General features: G+C 19.6%; 1 protein-coding gene across 2 annotated transcripts in view; it reads left to right on the forward strand.

Moving 5' to 3' along the window:
- LOC117182248 (transmembrane protein 223) overlaps positions 1–22,420 on the forward strand; it is a 45,285-nt gene extending 22,865 nt beyond the window's left edge. Inside the window, exons 3-5 of one of the 2 annotated variants that reach the window (XM_033375354.1) lie at positions 1,028–1,170; positions 11,570–11,692; positions 22,279–22,420. In XM_033375354.1, the coding sequence (XP_033231245.1) occupies positions 1,028–1,170; positions 11,570–11,692; positions 22,279–22,338 (326 nt within the window). In that variant the 3' untranslated portion in view covers positions 22,339–22,420. Of the gene's footprint in view, positions 1–1,027; positions 1,171–11,569; positions 11,693–22,192; positions 22,243–22,278 lie in introns of those variants that run through there. The other variant, XM_033375355.1, reaches the window with a different exon arrangement.
- The last annotated feature ends 1,024 nt before the right edge of the window (positions 22,421–23,444 follow it).

Consider the following 23,444-nt stretch of genomic DNA (forward strand, 5'->3'; position numbering starts at 1 on the left):
GAATATTTAAAAAGACTCTTGGATATTTAAAATTCTTTGGAATTCCTTCAAATTATTAAAATCTGTTAAATATTCCTTGGAATATTTAAAATTCTTTGGAATACCTTCAAATTATTGAAGTCTATGAAAAACTCCTTGGAATCTTTCAATACCCTAAAATATTTGACATCCTTTAAAATCCATTTAAACTTTTTAAAGCTCTTGAAAACACTTTGGAATTTTTTTCAATAGCCCCGAAATATTTGTAATCCTTCGAAATATTTTCAAATCCATTGCAACTTTTTAAAGTCCTTAAAAGTTTCTTGAGATTAAAAAAAATTTCCTAAAATATTTCAACTTGTTTGAAATCTTTTAAAGTACCCAAAAATATTTTAAATCATATGAAATTTAATTAAATTACTGAAATTAGTTGAAAATTTCTTGGAATCTTTTCAAAATCTTCTGAAATGTTTAAGATTCTTTGGAACTTGTTAAAATTATTGAAATATATCAAAAATTTCTCAGAATCTTTTAAAGTGCCATAAAATATTTCAAATTCTTTGTAATATTTCAAAGTTTCTTGAAAGTTTTTAAAGCTCGTGAAAATACATTAGGGTACTTAGAAATATTTCAAATCCTTTGAAATCACATTAAATTATTGAAACCTATTAAAAAATCCTTGAAATTTTTTAAAATATACCAAAATATTTTAAATACTTTAAAACCTCATTAAATTACTGAAATCAGTTGAAACTATTTTGGAATCTTTTCAAAATATCCTGAGATGTTTAAAATTGTTTGAAATTACTTCAAATTATTGAAGTCTATTAAAAATATTTTGGAATGTTTAAAAATACCCTACGATGTTTAAAATGTTTTAAGATTCCTTCAAATTAATGATGCCTATTAAAAATTCCTTGGAATATTTTAAAACCCCATAAATATTTAAGAAAATACAATAAATTAATTATTTATTTTAATTTGAATGATTAATAAATTATAAATTTGTGATTCTATGTTTAATTTATATTTATTTCGCTCTTTACAGGTCCTATGATATTTATAACTGTTATGGCGACCGCAACTAGAACAATTAGACGTATAATTTTGCATAAAGGTGGCGATAAAGTGACAATTGTTACCTATCATCCTGTTCCGCGTAAGGCTGCGCAAACTGTTCCCTTGAAAAATGTATGTATATCTCCTTACAGATCCCATAAGAAGGTAGAAATTGAATCTAATTTACATTATTTCTAATATCCTCGAATTTGGATTATTCCATTTTATTTCGTCGAAATTGTGGCCTAATTTAGAAAAAAAAAAGATTTGATACTTAATAATAATACTTATATATTTTTTTGCAACTTATTTTTCACATAATATTTTGTTTTTTAAAGTGCAAGGTTGCAGAAAAATTTAATTTAAAAAATAACTGAAACATAATCATTTTTCAACATTTTCGAAAAATTATTAAAATTGCAGTGTTTAATTTTTATTTTATTTAAAAAAAAATGTTACCTTATGAGGTTTATTTTTTATCCGAATTTTCATATTTTGAGGGTTTTTAACTTTTTTGATGTGGAAATATTAATAATTTAAATTTGAAATTCATCACTTTGGAAATTTTGTTCATTTCTGGAGAAAAATTGTAAATGTAAATCAGTTTTTTATTTAATTGCTTTGAAAATTTCGGGTTGGTCTCTTTTTCTGCTTTAATTAAATAAAAAAAAATAATAATTTGCAACCAAGCAGTTGCACTTTTTATAAAAAAAAAGATGAAATTTCTATTAAAAGAGATGAGTTTTCAAATCAAAAAGCCGAATTTTCAACCAAGAAGGCATTTTTAACGAAAAAAAAATTTTTTGTTCCAAAAAAACGAAAATTTTTAACCAAAAGTTAAGCATCCTACCAAATTGTTAAATTTTTAAATAATGGAAATTAATTTTCTGCCAAAAAAACAAAATTTCAACTAAATTGTTTAAAAAGTGTATGATATTAAATCAAATTTTATTCCATTAATTTTTAGTTTACACTTTTTTCGTTTCTCAAATTATTTAACTTAGTAGTTGATTTTTTTAAACTAAAAATTAAGAATTTTAATCAATTCAATTTTCATTCGATAGAATTAATTGTCAATAAAGAAAACTCATTTTGCATAAAACAGTTGAATTTTTAACCCGAGAATAAGAATTTTCCGAAAAATATTTAAATTTTCATTTTAAAAAATCAATTTTATATAAAAAAAGAGTCTTCAACTATTTTTAACAACAAAATATTTTAATTAAAAATTCTTTAATTTACATCAATTTAATCTTTTTCTGCCCCCGTGCAGTTTGAAAATCAAATTTCGAAAAAAAAAGAATTTAATAAATTGATATGAGAATTGTGTTAAAAAAATGTTTATAATTATTATTATATATTATTATGAAAAATTAAAAAAATTATTTCGCAAGCTTATAACGAAATAAATAAACAAAGTAAAATTAATAATAATAATAAAATAAACGAAGCACAAAACAAATTTTTTTTAAATAAATGGTTGAATCTTAAAAAAAAACACAAAATTAATTTTTAAAAATGTAGTTCAATTAGTTTAATTTTCATAACAAAAAATCAATTCTCAATGAAAAGAATTTTCATAAAAATACCTGAATTTCCAACTAAAAAAGATAAATTTTAAACTAAAATTAAATTTCCATTTCAAAATAATTATTTCCAACCAAAAAAAAAACAACGAATTTTAAAATAAAAATTAAATTTTCATTTCAAAATAATTATTTTCAACATAAAAACAACGAATTTTTAACTAAAAAAGATCAATTTTAAAATAAAAATTAAATTTACATTGCATAGTAATTATTTTCAAAAAAAAGATTTTAATTTTAATTAAAAAATAATTTAATTCGACAATATAGGTCGACTTTTCAACCAAAGAGTTGCATTTATACCCCAAAAAAAGATTAAATTTGTACCAAAAACAGATGAATTTTCTCTAAAAAACGTGAATTTTCAAAAAAAATACATAATTTTTTAACTTACTATTTGAATTTTAAAGTTAAAAAATCAATTTTGATCAAAAAATGCACAATCATGAATCAAGAAATTTATATTTCACATAAAAAAATTAACTTTTAACAAAGAATGTAAAATTATTTTTTTAACAACAAAATATTTTTATTTAAAATTCCATAATGTACATAAATTTAACATTTTTCTGCCCCCGTCCACTTTGAAAATCAAATTTTGAAAAAAAAGAATTTAATAAATTGATATGAGAATTGTATTAAAAAAATGTTTGTAATTATTATTATATATTCTTATGAAAAAATTTTAAAATTATTTCATAACTGTTTGAAAAAGAAATAAAAAAGTAAATTGAATCACAATAATAAAATAAACGAAACACAAATAAATTTTTTTTTAAATAAACGGTTGTATCTTTAAAAAATAAAAATGAAATTCTTAAAAAAAAGTAGTTCAATTAGTTTAATTTTCATAAAAAAATCAATTCTCAACAAAACGAATTTTCATAAAAATACAGGAATTTTCAACTAAAAAAGATAAATTTTAAACTAAAAAGTAAATTTCCATTTCAAAATAATGATTTTCAAAGAAACATACAAAAAAAGCAACAACGAATTTTTAACTAAAAAAGATAAATTTTAAACTAAAAATTAAATTTCCATTTCCAAATAATGATTTTCAACAAAAAAATTAAGATTTGCAAAGAGTTGCATTTTTACCGAAAAATATATTAAATTTCTATCAAAACAGATGAATTTTCTACAAAAAAAGTTTAATTTTCAACCAATAAGATTAATTTTCCATTAAAAGACGAATTTTCAATAAAATACATGACTTTCCAACTATTTGAATTTTAAAGTAAAAAATCAATTTTGATCCAAAAATAAATTTACATTTTCAATTAAAATTATGGATTTCAAAAAAAAGTTTTCAAGGAGGTAAATAAATTTTTGCAACCAAAGGGTTAAATTGACTTTTGTTAAAACTCTTCCTTTTGGTTAAGAACTAAAATATTATGTTAAAAAATTCTTTTTTTTGTTGAAAATTAATTTTATAAATTAAAAACATAACTATTCCATATTTTATTGAAAAATTTATATTTTTTAGTTGAAATTTCAAATATTGGGTTGAAAAATCTATCTTTCTTGATTAAAAATTAACTTCATTGTTGAAAATTTATCTTTTCATGTATAAAAATTAACTTTTTGGCTTTAAAAATGAATTTCTTTGTTGAAATTTCGTCTTTTTAGGTAGAAAATTAATCTTCTTGGTTGGAAATTCAGCCTTGTATTTAAAAAATGTAATGATTTTGTTGAAAATTTAATTGCTTTTTTGAAAATTCGTCTTTTTTTTACAGTAATCTTTTCTGGTTAAAAATTCAACAATTTTGTTTAAAAGTCATCCTCCTCTTGGATGAAAAATTTATTCTTTATAGTCGAAAAGTCATCTTTATCATTGAAAATTAATGTTTCTTTCTTTTTTGTTTAATATTAAAATTTTTTTCGCAAAAACCTTCTGCAGAAAATTATCCTTTTAGTTATAAATTTTATTATTTGGTCGAAAATTTAACAATTATCTAAAAAATACATCATTTTTGGTTGAAAGTTCGACTGTCTTGTTAAAAAATCGTCTTTATGAGTTAATAATTCCACTATTTTCGTAGAAAATTAACTTTTTTGTTGTTTAAAATTCATATTTTGTTTCTGATAAGTCAACAGAAATCTTTTTTGGATGAAAACTGTTTTTTTTTTTTCTGAAAATTTGTCATTTTGATTTAAAAGTTAATATTTTTTTAGTAGCAATTTTGCATATTTTTTGTGTGTAAAAATGCAACTGTTTTTTTTGAAAATTCAATGATTTCCTAGAAAATTTACTTTAGTTTAAAATTTGTATTTTTGTGTTAAAAAGTCAATTTAAATCTTTTTGGATGAACATTGAACTTTTTTTTGAAAATTTGTCTTTGATTTAAAAATTCACGTGTATTAGTAGAATTTTTATTATTTTTAAGGACAAAAATTAGCAGTCTATTTAGCAGAAAAATAAATTATTGTTTACTATTCTTATTTTGGCGTTTGAAAGTGAATTGAAATCTTTTCTGAAAAAAAATTTTTTTTTAATCACCTGTTTTAGTGCAATTTTGATATTTCTTGGATAATAATGCAACTATTTGTTAAACTCATTTTTTGTTTAAAAAGATTCATATTTTGATCTTGAAGAGTCAACTGAAATCTTTTTTAGATTAAAACTCGACTCTTTTTTTAATTACAAAAAAAAAATAAATAAAAATTCATCTGTTTCAAGAGAAATTACATCTTTGTTGGATAAAAATACAACTATTTGTTAGAGAATTAAACAATTTTGGTAAAAATACATCCTTTTTGGTTGAAAAAATTCGTCTTTTTGGATTGAAAATCCAATTTGTTTCGTAGAAAATTATTTTTTGTCCAAAAAATTCATATTTTATTGAAAAGTCAACTGGAGCCCTTTTTATATAAAAATTCTACTATTTTTTATTTAATTATTTTTTAAATAAGAATTCATCTGTTTTAAGAGAAATTACATCTTTTTTGGATAAAAATGCAACGATTTGGTAGAGAATTCAACAATTTTGTCAAAAAGTTACCCCTTATGGTTGCAAAATTCGTTTTTATTGATTGAAAATTCAATTTTTTCCATAGAACTATTTAAAAAAAAAATTAATTAAAATTCATCTGTTTTAAAAGACATTTTATTTTTTTAAAATATAAATGCAACTATTTGATCAAGAATCCAATAATTTTGTTAAAAAGTAATCATTTTTTGTTGAAAAATTCGTCTTTTTTTATTGAAAATTCAATTTTTTTCGTAGTAACTTATTTTTAGTTTAGAAGTTCATATTTTAATCTTGAATAGTCAACTGGAGCCTTTTTATATAAAAATTTTACTATTTTTGTGAATTAAAAAAAAAATCATCTGTTTTAAGAGAAATTACATCTTTTTTTAAATTAAAAATTCATGTTTTTGGATTGAAAATTCAATTTTTTTGTAGAAATTTATTTCTTATTTAAAATTTCATTTTCTGATCTTGAATAGTTGACTCGAATCTTTTTTAGATGAAAATTCGACTATTTGAAAAAGAAATTCATCTGTTTAAAGAGAAATTTAATCTTAATATTTAATATTAATATTAAACTTTTAATATTTTTTAACTGAAAATTAAACTACATTGTTAAAAGTTTATTTTTTTGATTGAAGGATTATGTCTTTGTTTAAACATTTAACTGTTTAGTGGAAAGCTTTTTTTTTGTTTAAAATTAATTTTTTCCATTTTTTCAAGATTGATATTTTGTGTTTGAAATGTTTTCTTTTTTGATAGAAAAATAATTTTATTGGTTTGAAATTTCATTTTTTTTGAAATAAAAATTTATTAGTTTCGTGGGAAATTAATTTTTTTCTGGAAAGTCAAATTTTTTGTTTGAAAGTCCAATTTTTCTAGAGAAAATTTGTATTTTGGCTTGAAGGTTCAACGATTAGCTAAAATTTTTTTTTCTTGAATGAAAAATCTTTATTTGTTGAAAATTCGTCTTTTTGGTTAAGAAACTCTTTTTTCTATAAATTTAATCTTTTTTATTTAAATATAAACGGCGACACTTTTTTGTTGGAAATTTTTATTTTTAGGTTGAAAATTCAACTATTATGTTGAAAATTTAATTATTTTGTTGAAAATTTAAGTGTTTTGTTAAAAAGACATATTTTATAATAATTAATTTTTTGTTGTTAAAAAGGAACTTTTTAAAAAGATTAGTTATTTTCAGTTGAAAATTCTAATTTTTTAGTAGAAAAATCATTCTTTTTTGGTTTGAAATTTCATTTTTGTTGGATAAAAATCCATCAGTTTCGCGGGAAAATAATTTTTTTTCAGGAAAGTCAAATTGTTTGTTTGAAAATTCAATTTTTGTAGAGAAAATTCGTCTTTTTGGTTAAGAAACTTTTTTTTCTATAAATTTATTCTTTTCTTATTCAAATATAAACTATGACACTTTTTTGTTTAAAATTTATCTTTTTAGGTTGAAAATTAAGCTATTATGTTGAAAATTTAATTATTTTGTTGAAAATTCAAGTATTTTGTTAAAAAGCCATATTTTATATTAATTAATTTTTTGTTTTTTGTTAAAAATGCATTATTTTGCTTGAATTTTTTAATGATTAATCATTTTTAGTTCAAAATTCTAATTTTTTAGTAGAAAATCATTCTTTTTTAGTTTGAAATTTCATTTTTGTTGGATAAAAATCCATCAGTTTCGCGGGAGAATAATTTTTTTCAGGAAAGTCAAATTATTTGTTTGAAATTCAATTTTTGTAGAAAAATTTTGTCTTTCGTCTAGATGTTTCAATAATCTAGTTAACATTTTATTTACTTCTTGAGTAAAAATCGTTATTTGTTGATATTTCGTCTTTTTTGGTTTGAAAATTCTTTTTTTTTTATTAATTTCATTTTTTTTCACTGAAATATAAAATATGACACTTTTTTGTTGAAAATTTGGCTTTTTATGTTGAAAAATTCAACTATTATTCAAAAACTATTACTAAAATAGATAAATTTTTTCACAAAAAAATCAGTTTTTACGAAAAAAATGGCATTTTCAATCCAACAAGACGAATTTATTTTATAAATTAATTTTTTAACTAAAAACGTAAATGGTGCTGGAAATTCACTTTTTTTTGAAAATTCAATTTTTGTAGAAAAAATTCGTATTTTGTTTTGAAGATTCAACAATAAGATAAACTTTTCTTTTTTTCTTAAGTGAAAAAATTTTTTTTGTTGAAAATTCGTCTTTTTGGTTAGAAATCTTTTTTTTTCAATAAATTTAATCTTTTTTTATTTAAATATAAATTATGACACTTTTTTGTTCGTAATTAATTTTTTTTAGGTTTTAAATTTAACCACTATGTTACACATTTAATTATTTTGTTGAAAATTCAAGTATTTTGTTAAAAAGCCATATTTTATATTAACTATTTTTGGTTCTTAAAAATGCATTATTTTAATTGAATTTTTTAAAAAGATTAATCATTTTTAGTTCAAAATTCTCATTTTTGGTAGAAAAATAATTTTCTTGGTTTGAAATTTCATTTTTGTTGGATAAAAATGCATCAGTTACGTGGGAAATTATTTTTTTTCTTCTGGAAAGTCATTTTGTTGTTGTTTGAAAAACCAATTTTAGCAGAGAAAATTTCATATTATTACTAGAAGGTTCAATAATTTAAATAAAATATTATTTATTTTTTGAGTGAAAAAATTTTTGTTTGTTGAAAAAGCGTATTTTTGGTTAAAAACTTTTTTTTTCTATAAATATAATCTTTTTTTATTTAAACATCTATGGAACTTTTTTGTTGGAAATTTATCGTTTTAGGTTGAAAATTTAACTATTGAGTTTAAAATTTAATTACTTTGTTCAAACTTCAAGTATTTTGTTGAAAAACCATATTTTATATTAACTAATGTTTTTTTCCGTTAAAAATTCATTATTTTAATTAAATTTTTTAAAGATTAATCATTTTTAGTTCAAAATTCTAATTTTTTGGTAGAAAAATAATTTTTTTGGTTTTAAAATTAATTTTTGTTGGATAAAAATGTTTCGGTTTCGTGGAAAATTATTTTTTTTTTCTGGAAAGTCATATTTTTTATTTGAAAATTCAATTTTTGTAGAGAAAATTGGTCTTTTTGGTTAAAAAAGTTTTTTTTTTCTATAAATTTAATCTTTTTTATTTAAATATAAACTGTGACACTTTTTGTTGAAAATGTATCTTTTTAGGTTGAAAATTCAACTATTATGTTGAAAATTTAAGTATTTTGTAAAAAAGACATATTTTATATTAACTAATATTTTTTTTTAGTTGAAAATTATCTTTTTTTTTGGTTGAAAAATAATTTTCTTGGTTTAAAATTACATTTTTGTTGAAAAAAATGCATTAGTTACGTGAAAAATTAATTTTTTGCTGGAAAGTTAAATTTTTTGTTTGAAAATTCAATTTTTGTAGAGAAAATTCTAATTTTGGCTTGAAGTTTCAACAATTAGATAAACTTTTTTTTCTTACTTGAGTGAAAAATCTTTATTTGTTGAAAATTCCTCTTTTTGGTTGAAACCCTTTTTTTAAATAAATTTAACCCTTTTTATTTAAATATAAATTATGACACTTTTTTGTTTGAAATTAATATTTTTAGGTTGTAAATTCAACTGTTATGTTGAAAATTTAATTATTTTGTTGAAAATTCAATTATTTTGTTAAAAAGCCATATCTTATATTAATTAATTTTTTTCTTCAAGAGTTCAAGATTTTACTTAAATTTTTTAAATATGAATAATTTTTAGTTCAAATTTCTTATTTCTTGGTTAAAAAAAAAATTTTTTTGGTTTGAAATTTCATTTTTCTTGGATAAAAATGCATCAACTTCGTGAGAAATTAATTTTTGCTGGAAAGTCAAATTGTTTTTTTTTTAAATTTAATTATAATAGAGAAAATTCGTATTTTGGCTTGAAGGTTTAAAAATTACATAGCATTTTCTTTCTTTCTTGAGTGAACAATCTTTATTTGTTGAAAATTCGTCTTTTTGGTTAAAAAAGTTTTTTTTTCTATAATTAAAAATTTTTAAATATAAACTATGACAAATTTTTATGGAAATTTATATTTTCAGGTTGTAAATTTAACTATTATGTTAAAAATTTAATTATTTTGTTGAAAATTTAAGTATTTTGAAAATTCTCCTTTTTTGATAGAAAATTCATTTTCTTGGCTTGAAATTTGATTTTTTTCGGATAAAAATGCATTAGTTTCTGGAGAAATTAATTTTTTTCTGAAAAGTAAAATTGTTTCGTTTGAAAAATCAATTTTAGCAGAGAAAATTCATATTTTGGCTAGAAGCTTAAATAATTTAAATAAAATATTATTTCTTTCTTGAATAAAAAATTTTTATTTTTTGAAAATTCTTCTTTTTGGTTTAAAACTTTTTTTGGTATAAAAGTATTTGGTTAAAAAGCCATATTTTATATTAACTAATTTTTTTTCGTTAAAAATTCATTATTTTACTTGAATTTTTTTAAAGATTAGAATTTTTTAGTTGAGTATTTTGGCTTGAAAGTTCAATAATTAAATAAACTTTTCTTTCCTTCTTGAGTTAAAAATCTTTATTTGTTGAAAATTCGTCTTTTTGGTTAAAAAAGTTTTTTTCTATAATTAAAAATTTTTAAATATAAACTATGACACCTTTTTATGGAAATTTATATTTTTAGGTTGAAAATTTTTCTTTTTTTTGTAGAAAAATAATTTTCTTGGTTTGAAATTTTATTTTTGTCGGATAAAAATTCATCAATTTCGTGGAAAATTAACTTTATCCTGGAAAGTCAAATTGTTTGCTTGAAAATTTAATTTTTGTAGAGAAAATTTGTCTGTCGGTTCAATAATTTAGATAGCATTTTATTTATTTCTTGAGTCAAAAATCTTTTTTCGTTGAAAATTTCTCTTTTTGGGTAAAAGACTTTTTTTCCTATAAATTTAATCTTTTTTTATTTAAATATAAACTTAAATAATTTTTTTTCTTTTATTTAAACATAAACTATGGAACTTTTTTGTTGGGAATTTATCGTTTTAGGTTGAAAATTTAACTATTAAGTTAAAAATTTAATTATTTTGTTCAAAATTCAAGTATTTTGTTAAAAAGCCATATTTTATATTAACTTATATTTTTTTTCGTTAAAAATTCATTATTTTACTTGAATTTTTTTTAAAGATTATTAATTTTTAGTTGAGTATTTTCGCTTGAAAATTCAATAATTAGGTAAACTTTTCTTTCTTTCCTGAGTTAAAAATCTTTATTTGTTGAAAATTCGTCTTTTTGGTTGCATAAGTTATTTTTCTATAATTAAACATTTTTAAATATAAACTATGACACCTTTTTTATGGAAATTTATATTTTTAGGTTGAAAATTTAATTATTTTGTTGAAAATGCAAGTATTTTGTTAAACAGTAATATTTTATATTAATTTTTTTTCGATAAAAATGCTTTATTTTACTCGCATTTTTTTAAGATTAATATTTTTTAGTTGAAAAATCTTCTTTTTTTGTTGAAAAATAATTTTCTTGGTTTGAAATTTCATTTTTATTGGATAAAAATGCATTTGAAAATTCAATTTTTGTAGAGAAAATTTGTCTGTCGGCTAGATGGTTCAATAATTTAGATAGCATTTTATTTATTTCTTGATTTAAAAATCTTTATTCGTTGAAAATTCCTCTTTTTGGGTAAAAAATTTTTTTCCTATAAATTTAATCTTTTTTTATTTAAATATAAACATAAATAATTTTTTTCTCAGAATTTAATCTTTTTAGGTTTTAAATTCAACTGTTATGTTGAAAATTTACTTATTTGGTTAAAAAATCAAGTATTTTGTTAAAAAGCCATATTTTATATTAACTAATTTTTTGTCGTTAAAAACTCATTACTGAATCTGAATCTCCTTGATTTAAAATTGAACTTTTTTTTTAAATTCCTATTTTTTTCTATTCTTATGAAAATATTTTTTTTTTCAGGTTAGTTGTAAAGCTTCGAGACACGTTAGAGGCACACTACCAGTGAGCATTTCAGGGAAAAAATTTTATTATTTTATTGATTCGGATGGTGATTTTCCGAATTCTGACCTCTTCGATTTCACAGTAGGTATAAAAAGAAATTGAGTAGTTCATCAGCAAACATTTTTCTTAAGGCTCCTAAAATGCATTCGGTTTTTGCCAGATCCCTAATAATTTTACGAAAATGCAAAAAATACTAAATTTTCGATTACAAAAAAAAAAAAAATAGTTACAAAAAATATTTTCTTGAAAAATTATGTATTTGGAGAAAATCCTAGGTCTTTTGAGAAGCTTAATTCCACCGAATTTGTGGTAAAATTAAAAAGATACTTGTAAATAAAATATTTGCTGGTTATCACGAATTTTAGACATCTTCTGCGTTTATTTATGTATACAATTTGCAAAGTTAATTAGATTTAGAGTGTGAATAAAAATCTTAATTCTTTATATAAATTTAAAAAATGTGCTTTTTTTTATTTTTAAAGAAAAGTGAGATTTTAAAAGATGCTTGAGGTCCCAGTTTTTTTTTTGAAATTTAAAATTGAGGGATTTTTAGTTTTAAGGACACGGAGGAAAATTTATTTCGAAATCTGGGATATTCGTTCCATTATTTTTGTTATTATTCCCAAATAAAATTGAAAAGGTTGCAGAAAACCCTAAAAGATCTAAAAAAGTCATACAAATTATTTTAAAAGTTTAGTGCAAATTTTAAATTTGCGAATTGTTAGAATAGATTTTTTCTTATTAAAAACAATATGATTATAATTCTAGAATTGAAAAAAATTAGAATCATATTAATGAAAATAATGTTGAGTTTTATAATTGGTGCGAATTCATTTTATTTATTATAAAAATAATATGATTATGATTCCAGAATTTAAAAAATTATAATAATATTGATAAAAATTGTTTAGAATGGATTTTTTTACTAATAAAAATAGTATGATTATAATTTCAGAATCTACAAAAATTAAATAATAAATTTGATTTAAATTGTTTAGAATTTAATAAATTATTGAAAAAACCTTTACGATTTTCAAATTTGTCATTTCAAAATGTCTAAAATTATATAATTCTATTAATAAAAATGGTTTCAAAGTCAATATTTATTCAAAAACATTTTACGAATTCTTAATTTTTCTTATTGATATAAATAGGTTTTTTTACTAATAAAAATATTATGATTAGGATTTTAGAATTTTTTTAATTCAATAATAATTTTTATTAAAATTGGTTAGAATTCAGTGACTTTTTTTACAAAAAAGTTGAATTTTCAATAAAAAAAATTACAGTTCCAACCAAAAAGATTAATTTTCAACCCAGCTTTTTTTAAGACGAATTTTAAACAAACTCCATGGAATTTTTAATAAAAATTTACGACTGTTGAATCTTTAGGATAAAATTTAAAATTGTCTAATAATATTAATGAAAATTGTTCAGATTTTAACAATAATTTTAAAAAGACTGACGAATTTTATATTTTTCGTATTGATAAATAGATTTTTCACTAATAAAAATAATTTGATTGTAATTCAAAAATTTGTAAAATTGTATACGAATATTAATGAATTTTTAGGTTGAAAATTCAACTGTTTTGTAGAGAATTTTTTTTCTCAATTATTTATTTCAAAATTGTATTGTTTTATAAAAAAATGTATTTTTTAGTGGAAAATTTATCTGTTTTGTTGAAAATTCGTCTTTTTGGATAGAAAATTCGTCGTTTTTGAATGGAAATTCATATTTTGGTAGAAAAATCATATTTTCTGTTTAAAAATTCATTCAAATTCATCGTTTTCGATTGAAAGTTCATTCTTTTTTAATTAAAAAATATACTATTATTTTTGTTTTAGAATTCACCCCTTTTCGTTAAAAAATTTAAAAATTAAAAACAGTTGAGTTCAATAGAAAAAAAATAGGAATTAAAAAAAATAGTCCAATTTTAAATCAAGGAGATTCAGAATCAGTAATGAATTTTTTACAACAAATAATTAGTTAATATAAAATATGGCTTTTTAACAAAATACTTGATATTTTAATTATTGAAAAACCCTTTTCAAAATTTTGAATTGATACGAAAGGATATTTCACTCATAAAGATGATATGATTTTAATTCAAGAATTTCTAAAATTTTATAATAATTATATTGATAATAATTTAATATATTATAATAATTATAGAATATTTTATAATAATTTTATAATAACAATAGAATGAAAATTGTTTTGAATTCGACAATTATTTTAATGTCTGACGAATTATATATTTTTCTTTATAATGCAAATTTATTTTTTAATAATAAAAATAATAAGATTGTACTTTTAGAATTTCTAAAATTTTATAATAATAGTAATGAAAATGTTAATTTTCTGTTTTTCGTATTGATTGATAAAAATAGTATGATTTTAATTTTAGAATTTTTTAAAATGAAATAATATTTTTTATCCAATTTTTTTAGAATTTAATCATTGATGATAAACCCTTTAGAAATTTTAATTTTTCGAATTGATACTAATATATTGTTTACTAATAAAAATAATATGATTTAATTTAAAAATTTCTAAAATTGTATAATAATATTAATTAAAATTGTTTGGAATTCAATAATTATTAAAAAACATTTTACGAATTTTAAATTTGTCACATTGATACAAATGGATTTTTTTAATAATAAAAATAGTATTATTATAATTTCAGAATTTTTAAAAATTGAATAGTAATTTTTATTAAAATTGTTTTGAATTTAATAATTATTGATAAACCCTTTACAAATTTTAAATTTCCAAATTTGAACTAATGGATTTCTTTGCTAATAAAAAAAATATTGTGATTCAAGAATGTCTAAAATTGTCTACTAATATTAATTAAAATTATTTAGAACTTAATAATAATTTTAAAAGTACTTTGACGAATTATATATTTTTCGTATTAATAAAAATAGATTTTTTACTTATAAAAATATCATGATTGGAACTCAAGAATTTATAAAATTGGATACCAATATTAATAAAATTTTTCTGGAATTCAATCATTATTGAAAATCATTTTACGAATTTAAAATGTTTCTTATTGGTACAAATGGATTTTTTTACGATTAAAAAAAGTATGATTATAATTTCGAAATTTTGTAAAATTGTTTAATATTAATTAAAATTGTTTAAAATTCAATAATTACTGAAAAACTCTTTTCGAATTTCAAATTTGCGAATTGATACTAATGGATTTTTTACTAATATAAATAATATCATTGAAATTCAAGAATTTCTAAAATTGTATAATAATATTAATAAAAAAATTTTTGAATTCAATAATTATTAAAAAAACATTTTACGAATTCAACATTTTTCTTATTTTTACAAATGGATTTTTTACTAATAAAAATAGTATTATTATAATTCCAGAATTAAAAAAATTGTAGAATATGAATTAAAATTGTTTAGAATCCAACAATTCTTTTAAAATCCTTTTATGAATTAAAAGTTTTTTGTACTGAAACAAATTAATTTTTTATTAATAAAAATAGTATGATTTTAATTTTAGAATTTTTAAAAATTGAATAATATTTTTTATCAAAATTTTCTAGAATTTATTTATTTTTTGATAAACTCTTTACAAATTTTAAATTTTTGAATTGATACTAATAGATTGTTTACCAATAAAAATAATGTGATTGTAATTTAAAAATTGCTAAAATTGTTCAATAATATTAATGAAAATTGTTTAAAATTTACAAATGATTCAAAAACCTTTTACGAATTAAAAGTTTTTCGTATCGAAACAAATACATTTTTTGCTAATTTTTTTTACTAATAAAATTAGTATGATTATAATTTTAGAATTTTTTAAATTTCAATACTATCTTTTATTAAAATAGTTTAGAATTCAATAATTATTGATAAGCCCTTTACAAATTTATAAATTGATACTAATGGATTTTTCACTAATAGAAATAATATTTTAATTTAAGAATGTCTAAAATTGTCTAATAATATTAATGAAATTTTTTTAGAATTTAACAAAGAAGAATTTCTAAAATTGTACAATAATATTGATGAAATTGTTTAGATTTTGATAATTATTGAAATTTCCTTTTCATGCTTACACGAATAGATTTTTACTTATGAAAATAATATGATTGTAATTCCAAAATTTTGTTAAATTTTATAATAATATGGCCGAAAATTATGAAAAATTATAATTCTAGAATTTTGTGAAATTGTATAATATTATTACTAAAGTTGGTTAGAATTCTATAATTATTAAAAAAACCCTTAACGAATTTTAAATTTGCGAATTAATACGAATAGATTTTGTACTAATAAAATTAATATGATTGTAATTCAAGAATTTTTACAATTGTATACCAATATTAATGAAATTTTTTGGAATTCTATAATGATTAAAAATCATTTTACGAATTTTAAGTTTTTCTTATCGATAAAAATTCATTTTTTACGAATAAAATAGTATCATTAGAATTCCAGAATTTAAAAAAATACAATATTTATTAAAATTGGTTAGAATTTAATAATTATTGAAAAACTCTTTTCCAATTTCAATTTAAAATTGTTTAAATTTTATAATAATATTAATTAAAATTGTTTAGAATTCAACAATTCTTTAAAACCTTTTACGTATTCAAAATTTTTCGTATTAAAACAAATGTATTTTTTAATAAAAAAAATAGTATTTTATTACTGATAAAAATAATACCATTGTAATTCAAGAATGTCTAAAATTGTCTAATAATATTAATGAAATTGTTTAGATTTTAACAATAATTTTAAAAAGACTGACGAATTATATATTTTTCGTATTGATAAATAGATTTTTTACTAATAAAAATAATATGATTGTAATTCAAGAATTTCTAAAATTGTATACCAATATTAATGAAATTTTTTTGGAATTCTATAATTATTAAAAATCATTTTACGAATTTTAAGTTTTTCTTATCAATACAAATTGATTTTTTACAAATAAAATAGTATCATTAGAATTCCAGAATTTAAAAAAAATTACAATATTAATTAAAATTGGTTAGAATTTAATAATTATTGAAAAACCCTTTTCGAATTTCAAATTAGCGAATTGACACGAATGAATTTTTTACTGATAAATATAAAATGATTGCAATTTAAAATTGTTTAAATTGTATAATAATATTAATTGAAATTTTTTAGAGTGCAACAATTCTTTTAAAAACCTTTTACGAATTCAAAGTTTTTTGTATTAAAACAAATGCATTTTTTAATAAAAAAAATAGTATTTTATTACTGATAAAAATAATACCATTGTAATTCAAGAATGTCTAAAATTGTCTAATAATATTAATGAAATTGTTTAGATTTTAACAATAATTTTAAAAAGACTGACGAATTTTATATTTTTCGTATTGATAAATAGATTTTTTACTAATAAAAATAATATGATTGTAATTCAAGAATTTCTAAAATTGTATACCAATATTAATGAAAATTTTTTTGGAATTCTATAATTATTAAAAATCGTTTTACGAATTAAAATTTTTTCTTATCGATACAAATGGATTTTTTACGAATAAAAATCGCATAATTATAATTCTAGAATTTTTTAAAATCAATAATAATTTTTTTAAATATTATTTAGAATTCAATAAGTTTTGAAAAACCTAATACGAATTTTAAATTTGCAACTTGATGCAAATGGTTTTTTGCCTAATAAAAATAATATGATTGTAAATCAAAAATTTCTTAAATTGTATAACAATATTAATTAACAAATTTTGGAAATAAATAATTATTAAGAATCATTTTATGAATTTATATATTTTTTTATTGATATATATCGATTTTTTACGAATAAAAATCGCATGATTATAATGGGACGACTTAAAAATAAAAATACCGAATTGGAAAATTTCCGAATCATAAAATTCCCGACAAATATTGGCGAATTATAAAATATCCGAATTGGAAAATTTCTGAATTGTAAAATTGCCGAAATTAAACATTAAAAATAATTTGTAAAAATAATATTTTGTCTATTGAATTAGTAATCAATAAAACTTAGTTACAAAAATATTTTAATTGTTTAATTTCGGGAATGTTTCAATTTGAATATTTTATAATTCGGCAAATTTCTGTCGGGATTTTTCCAATTTGGTAATATTATTAATTGCTGGGAATTTTCAAATTCGGAAATTGTATTATTCGGGAATTTTTCAATTCGGTATTTTTATTTTTCTGCAAGATTATTATTAGTGAATTTTAATATCCGGGAATTTGCCAATTCGGTATTTTTATTTTTCGGAAATTTTACTATTTGGGAATTTTCTAATTCGGGAATTTTACAGTGTCGGGAATATTATTTTCTATTAATAAATATAACATGATTGTAATTTCAAAATTTCTAAAATTGTAGAATAATATTAATTAAAATTGTTTAGAATTCAACAATTCTTTAAAAAAAATTTTGTAGGTAATAAAAGTTTTTCGTACTGACAAAAATGGATTTTTTCACGAATAAAAATAGTATGCTTTTAATTTCAGAATTAAAAAAAAATCATTAATAATTTATATCAAAATTGTTTAAAATTCATTATTGATAAACCCTATACAAATTTTAAATTTGCGAATAGATACTTATGGATTTTTCACTAATAAAAATAATATGAATGTAATTTAAGAATTTCTAAAATTGTATAATAATATTAATGAAATTGGTTAGAATTCAATAATTATTGAAAAATCTTTTACAAGTTTAAAATTTGTTGTATTGATAAAAATTGATTTTTTACTAAAATAAAAATAGTATAATTACAATTTCAACATTTTCTACAATTGAATAATAATATTTATTAAAATTTTTTAGAATATAATTATTGTAAAATCCTTTTCGAATTTCAAATTTGCGAATTGATACTAATGAATTTTTTACTAATAAATATAATATGAATTTAATTTTTAAAATGTCTAAAATTGTATAATGATATTAATTAAAAATGTTTAGAATTTGATAATTACTGAAAAACCTTTTATTAATTAAAAGTTTGTCATATTGATACAAATGGATTTTTTACTAATAAAAATAGTATAATTATAATTTCAGAATTGTTTAAAATTCAGTAATAATTTTTATAAAAATTGTTTAGAATTCAATAGTTATTAAACAACCCTACGAATTAAAAATTTGTCCTATATATACAAATAAATTTGTTTATTAATAAAAATAGTATAATTACAATTTCAAAATTTTTTAAATTTGAATAATATTTATTAAAATTGTTTAGAATTTAATCATTACTAAAACTCTTTTCAAATCTCGAATTTTTCATATTGATAAAAATGAATTTTTTTACAAATAATAATCGTATGATTATAATTCTAAAATTTTGTGAAATTGTATAATAATATTAATTAAAATTGGTTAGAATTCAAGTCTAAAATTGTCTAATAATATTAATGAAATTTTTTTAGAAACTAACAATAATTTCAAAAAAACTTTGACGAATTTTATATTTTTTGTATTGAAACAAATCGATTTTTTACTAATAAAAATAATATGATTGTAATTTAAAAATTTCTAAAATTGTATACCAATATTAATGAAAAATTTTTGGAATTCAATATTTATTAAAAATAATTTTGCGAATCCTAAATTTTTCTTATTGATACAAATGGATTTTTTACTGAAAAAAATAGTATGATTATAATTTTAGAATTTCGAAAAATTCAATCATAATTTTGATTAAAATTGTTTAGAATTCAATAATTATTAAAAATCATTTTACGAATTTTTAATTTTTCTTATGAATACAAATTAAATTTTTTCGAATAAAAATAGTATCATTATAATTCCAGAATTTAAAAAAATTTAATAATATTAATTAAAATTGGTTAGAATTCAATATTTATTGAAAAATTCCTTTCGAATTTTAAATTTGCGAATTGATACTAATGGATTTTTAATAATAAATTTAATATGATTGTAATTTAAAAATTTCTAAATCTGTATAATAATATTAATTAAAATTGTTTAGAATTCAATAATTATTTAAAAACCTTTTCGATAAAGTTAATGAATTTTTAAATAATAGAAATATGATTTTAATTCCAGAATTTTGTTAAATTTTGTAATAATATTAACGAAAATTATTAAGAATTTAATAATTATTAAAAAACATTACGAATTAAAAAATTTTCGTATATATATAAATGCATTTTTTACAAATGAAAATCGCATGCTTATAATTTCAGAATTTTGTATAATTGTATAATATTATTAATTACAAAAATTTGATAAAAAATATCTAATTCAACCAAAAACGATAAATTTTCAACAAAATAGTTCAATCCTTAACCAACACAGATAAATTTTCAACCAAGAAAATGAATTTGCTACCAAAAAAGTCGAATTTTCCACAAAATGGATGAATTTTTAAACATATACATAGTTGCATTTTCGACTAGAAAAGATGAATTTTTCACCAAAAATCAAATAAAAAAAAATGATTTTAGTAAAGCACTTCAACTTAGTTTTTCAATTAAAAAAATTAATTTTCAACCAAAAAAATGAACGAACAAAATTATTTTTTAATAAAATATTTCAGCTTTTAATCAAATAATTGAATTTTCTATGAAAATTAAAAAATTTAAATTAAAAACATTAGAAATAAAAAAAAGAAGATACCAATTTTCAACAAAACAATTAAATTTTTAACCAAAGAGGTGAATTTTTAACTAATTTTGTTAATCCTGAACAAGAATATTTAAAATTTCAGTAGTTGATATTTCAACCAAAAAAGATTTTAATTTTTAATTAAAAACAGTTTAATTCAACTAAAAAATATGAATTTTCAATAAAATATTAAAATTTTTAAACAAAGAGGTTAATTTTGAATTAAAGTAATGTAACTTAAATTGGAATAATTTAATTTTTAGTTTAAAAAATTTATTTTTGACCAAAAAAAAGAAACACACTCATAAGAAAAAAGTTACTCTTTCAACAAAAAAATACGGATTTTCAACCAAATAGTTAAATTTTCAACCCAAGAGATTAAGCTACAACTAAAATCCTGAATTTTTAACGAAAAAAATTTTTTTTAACAATGTATTTCAACTTTTAATCAAGTAATTCAATTGTCATAAAAAATATGAACTCTTAACAAAAAATATCATTGTTTTTGGGTAACAAATTCATCCTTTTGAATTGAAAATTCGTTCTTTTGGACTGAAAATTTATATTTTGGTATAAAAGTAATCTTTTTTTGTTAAAAATTCATTTTTTTGGGTTCAAAAGATAATTCTTTTCAATTGCAGAATCTATTATTATATTTTTGGTTCACAATTAATTTCTTTTAGTTGAAAACTCAATTATTTATTTCAAAATTGTATTTTTTTATAAAAAAAATGTATTTTTTAGTGGAAAATTTATCTGTTTTGTTGAAAATTCGTCGTTTTTGAATGGAAATTCATATTTTTGGTAGAAGAATCATATTTTCTGTTTAAAAATTCATTCAAATTGATCGTTTTCGATTGAAAATTCATTCTTTTTCAATTAAAAAATATACCATTATTTTTGTATTAGAATTCACCCCTTTTCGTTTACAGTTCTACTATTTAGTTGAAAATCTAATTATTTTGTTGAAAATTCAACTATTTTGTTAAAAAGTCGTATTTTTAGGCGAATTATTAAACTGTTTTGTTGAGCATTTTTTTTTTTTTTTGGATCGAAAATTCGTTCAAAGATCATTCTTTTTAATTGAAATGTTTAAAATTATATTTTTGATCCAAAATTAATTTCTTTTATTAAAAAATTGTACTATTTGGTTAAAAATTTAATTATTTTCAACTGATTTATTTAAAATTCGTCTTCTTGAATAGAAAATTAGTTCCTTTATATTAAAAATTCATCTCTTCAGTTAAAAATTCTACTATTTGGTTGTAAATTTAATTATTTTGCGGATTATCAAATTCTTATCGAAGGTAATTTCAAGTTACCGATCGAAAAACTGCTCTGTTCCAAGATAATTTTAGAGTAAGTTACCGTCAGTCGGTAAAACAGTTCTTATTAGCATCGGTCCGTAAAACAGGCAAATCGGGAATTTTCATATTATTATTTTTAACTAGATCAACAGGAATCTGCATTACTAACATAACTGCTTTACCGACTGCCGTTAACTTATCAGGGGACGAAACTTTAAACTTAGCTTGGATCAGAACCTAATTTCGTAGTTCTGTACGCTAATTACTGGTTTGGTTCTAGGTATATCAATAAAAGACCTTAAATTATGCTTATATGTACATATATATATATTTATATATATTTATCACATATTTATATACAATTAAATACTTAGAATATGTTCGAAGACTTAATATTATTAAAGGGAACATTTTAATAATTACACATAAAACACATTCATCGTTTTTGCATGGACAAGTTTTGATATGCATATAGGGGTTTCCGCTTTAAAATATTTTTAATTTACATTTCCTTGTTGACTGAAAATTTTTCATTTTTCGTGTACACTTTTTTGGAAACGAACTGTTTCTTTTTCCTTCTCAGTTTATAATTTTAACAGAAATAGTGTTAATTCTCTGTAGAGTTAGAGAAGATTGGAAACCTCTGTATGATGCAGTCAAGGATGGACAATTTCTTTCGTAAAATGTCACTTAATTACATATTGCAGGAATCTGCATTACCGACGGTAGGTAACATAGCATGGAACATAACCTTTTTCGGTCGGTAAGTGGCGTCATACTGTAATAGCTCTACTACTAATAAAGTACTTTTTTCAATCTTTGTTGAATAGACAATTACTTCGACTCCTAGTGTCTTCCTGTTTAATTTTTTCCAGGGATGAAATATTATACATTTTTAAAAATAAAATACAGAAACAAATTATTTTACTTTCATTGGCCATCCTTGAGTCTTACCGATCGTACGCACTTATATACATTTTTTCTTAAACTTCCGAACTATTGTAAAGATTGATGTAATCATCCTACTGCCTTTCGTTTCTTTTATATTAAATAGTTGATGATTTTTGATTTGGAACGTACATGTTCAATTAATCAGTGAAATCGCAGAATGCCTTTTGTGGTCGGAAGATTTAAAAAATATTTTTTTTTTCATATAAATTCATTTAGACAATTTGTCTATTTTATTTTAGTCAAAAACTTGAGAAATTTCAAGATAATATAGAACACTTGGAGAATTTATTTGTTTCCTTGTCTTTAAAGTTGCTCAAATATTGGATTGTATCATCTACTCGGGAGAAAGAATTTTGAATTAATTTAATATTCGAAGGAAATACAGAAACTTTAAATTTTCAATGTATTCAAGATCCTTCTGCTTTTTCCCCTCGTGCCCGAAATTCGTGACTTTTAACTTTGAATGGGATTCCAGTACCAAAGTCGAAGCAAAATTCGATCAGTTTTTCTTTTTCTAATTTTGAAACGCCTTTAAAAAAATTCGTCTTTTTAGCTGGAAAATTGAACTATTTGGTTAAGAGTTCAACTAATTTTTGTTTAATTGATATTTTTTGCTTGAAAGTTCAATTATTTTGTTGTTAATGGAACTGTTTATTTAAAAAATTAATTTTTTGTTTTTCATAATTTGTATTTTTTGGTTGAAAATCAATCTCTTTTGGTAGAAAATCTTTTTTTTTGTTTGAAATCTTAGGAATTTTAAGTGTTTCACATTGAACTTAATATGGTATTTATATTTGTTTTATTAAAAAAAACCTATTCTTATATTTTTATGAAAATTCACTCTATTTCCTCTGTTTTTAGAGAATTTCAAACAATGTGACTTTTGGGTGCGGAATTACACCCTGTCCGATATTATCCCCCC

This window comes from Belonocnema kinseyi, chromosome 10 (genome assembly GCF_010883055.1).
Source record: "Belonocnema kinseyi isolate 2016_QV_RU_SX_M_011 chromosome 10, B_treatae_v1, whole genome shotgun sequence".
Classification (NCBI taxonomy): domain Eukaryota; kingdom Metazoa; phylum Arthropoda; class Insecta; order Hymenoptera; family Cynipidae; genus Belonocnema; species Belonocnema kinseyi.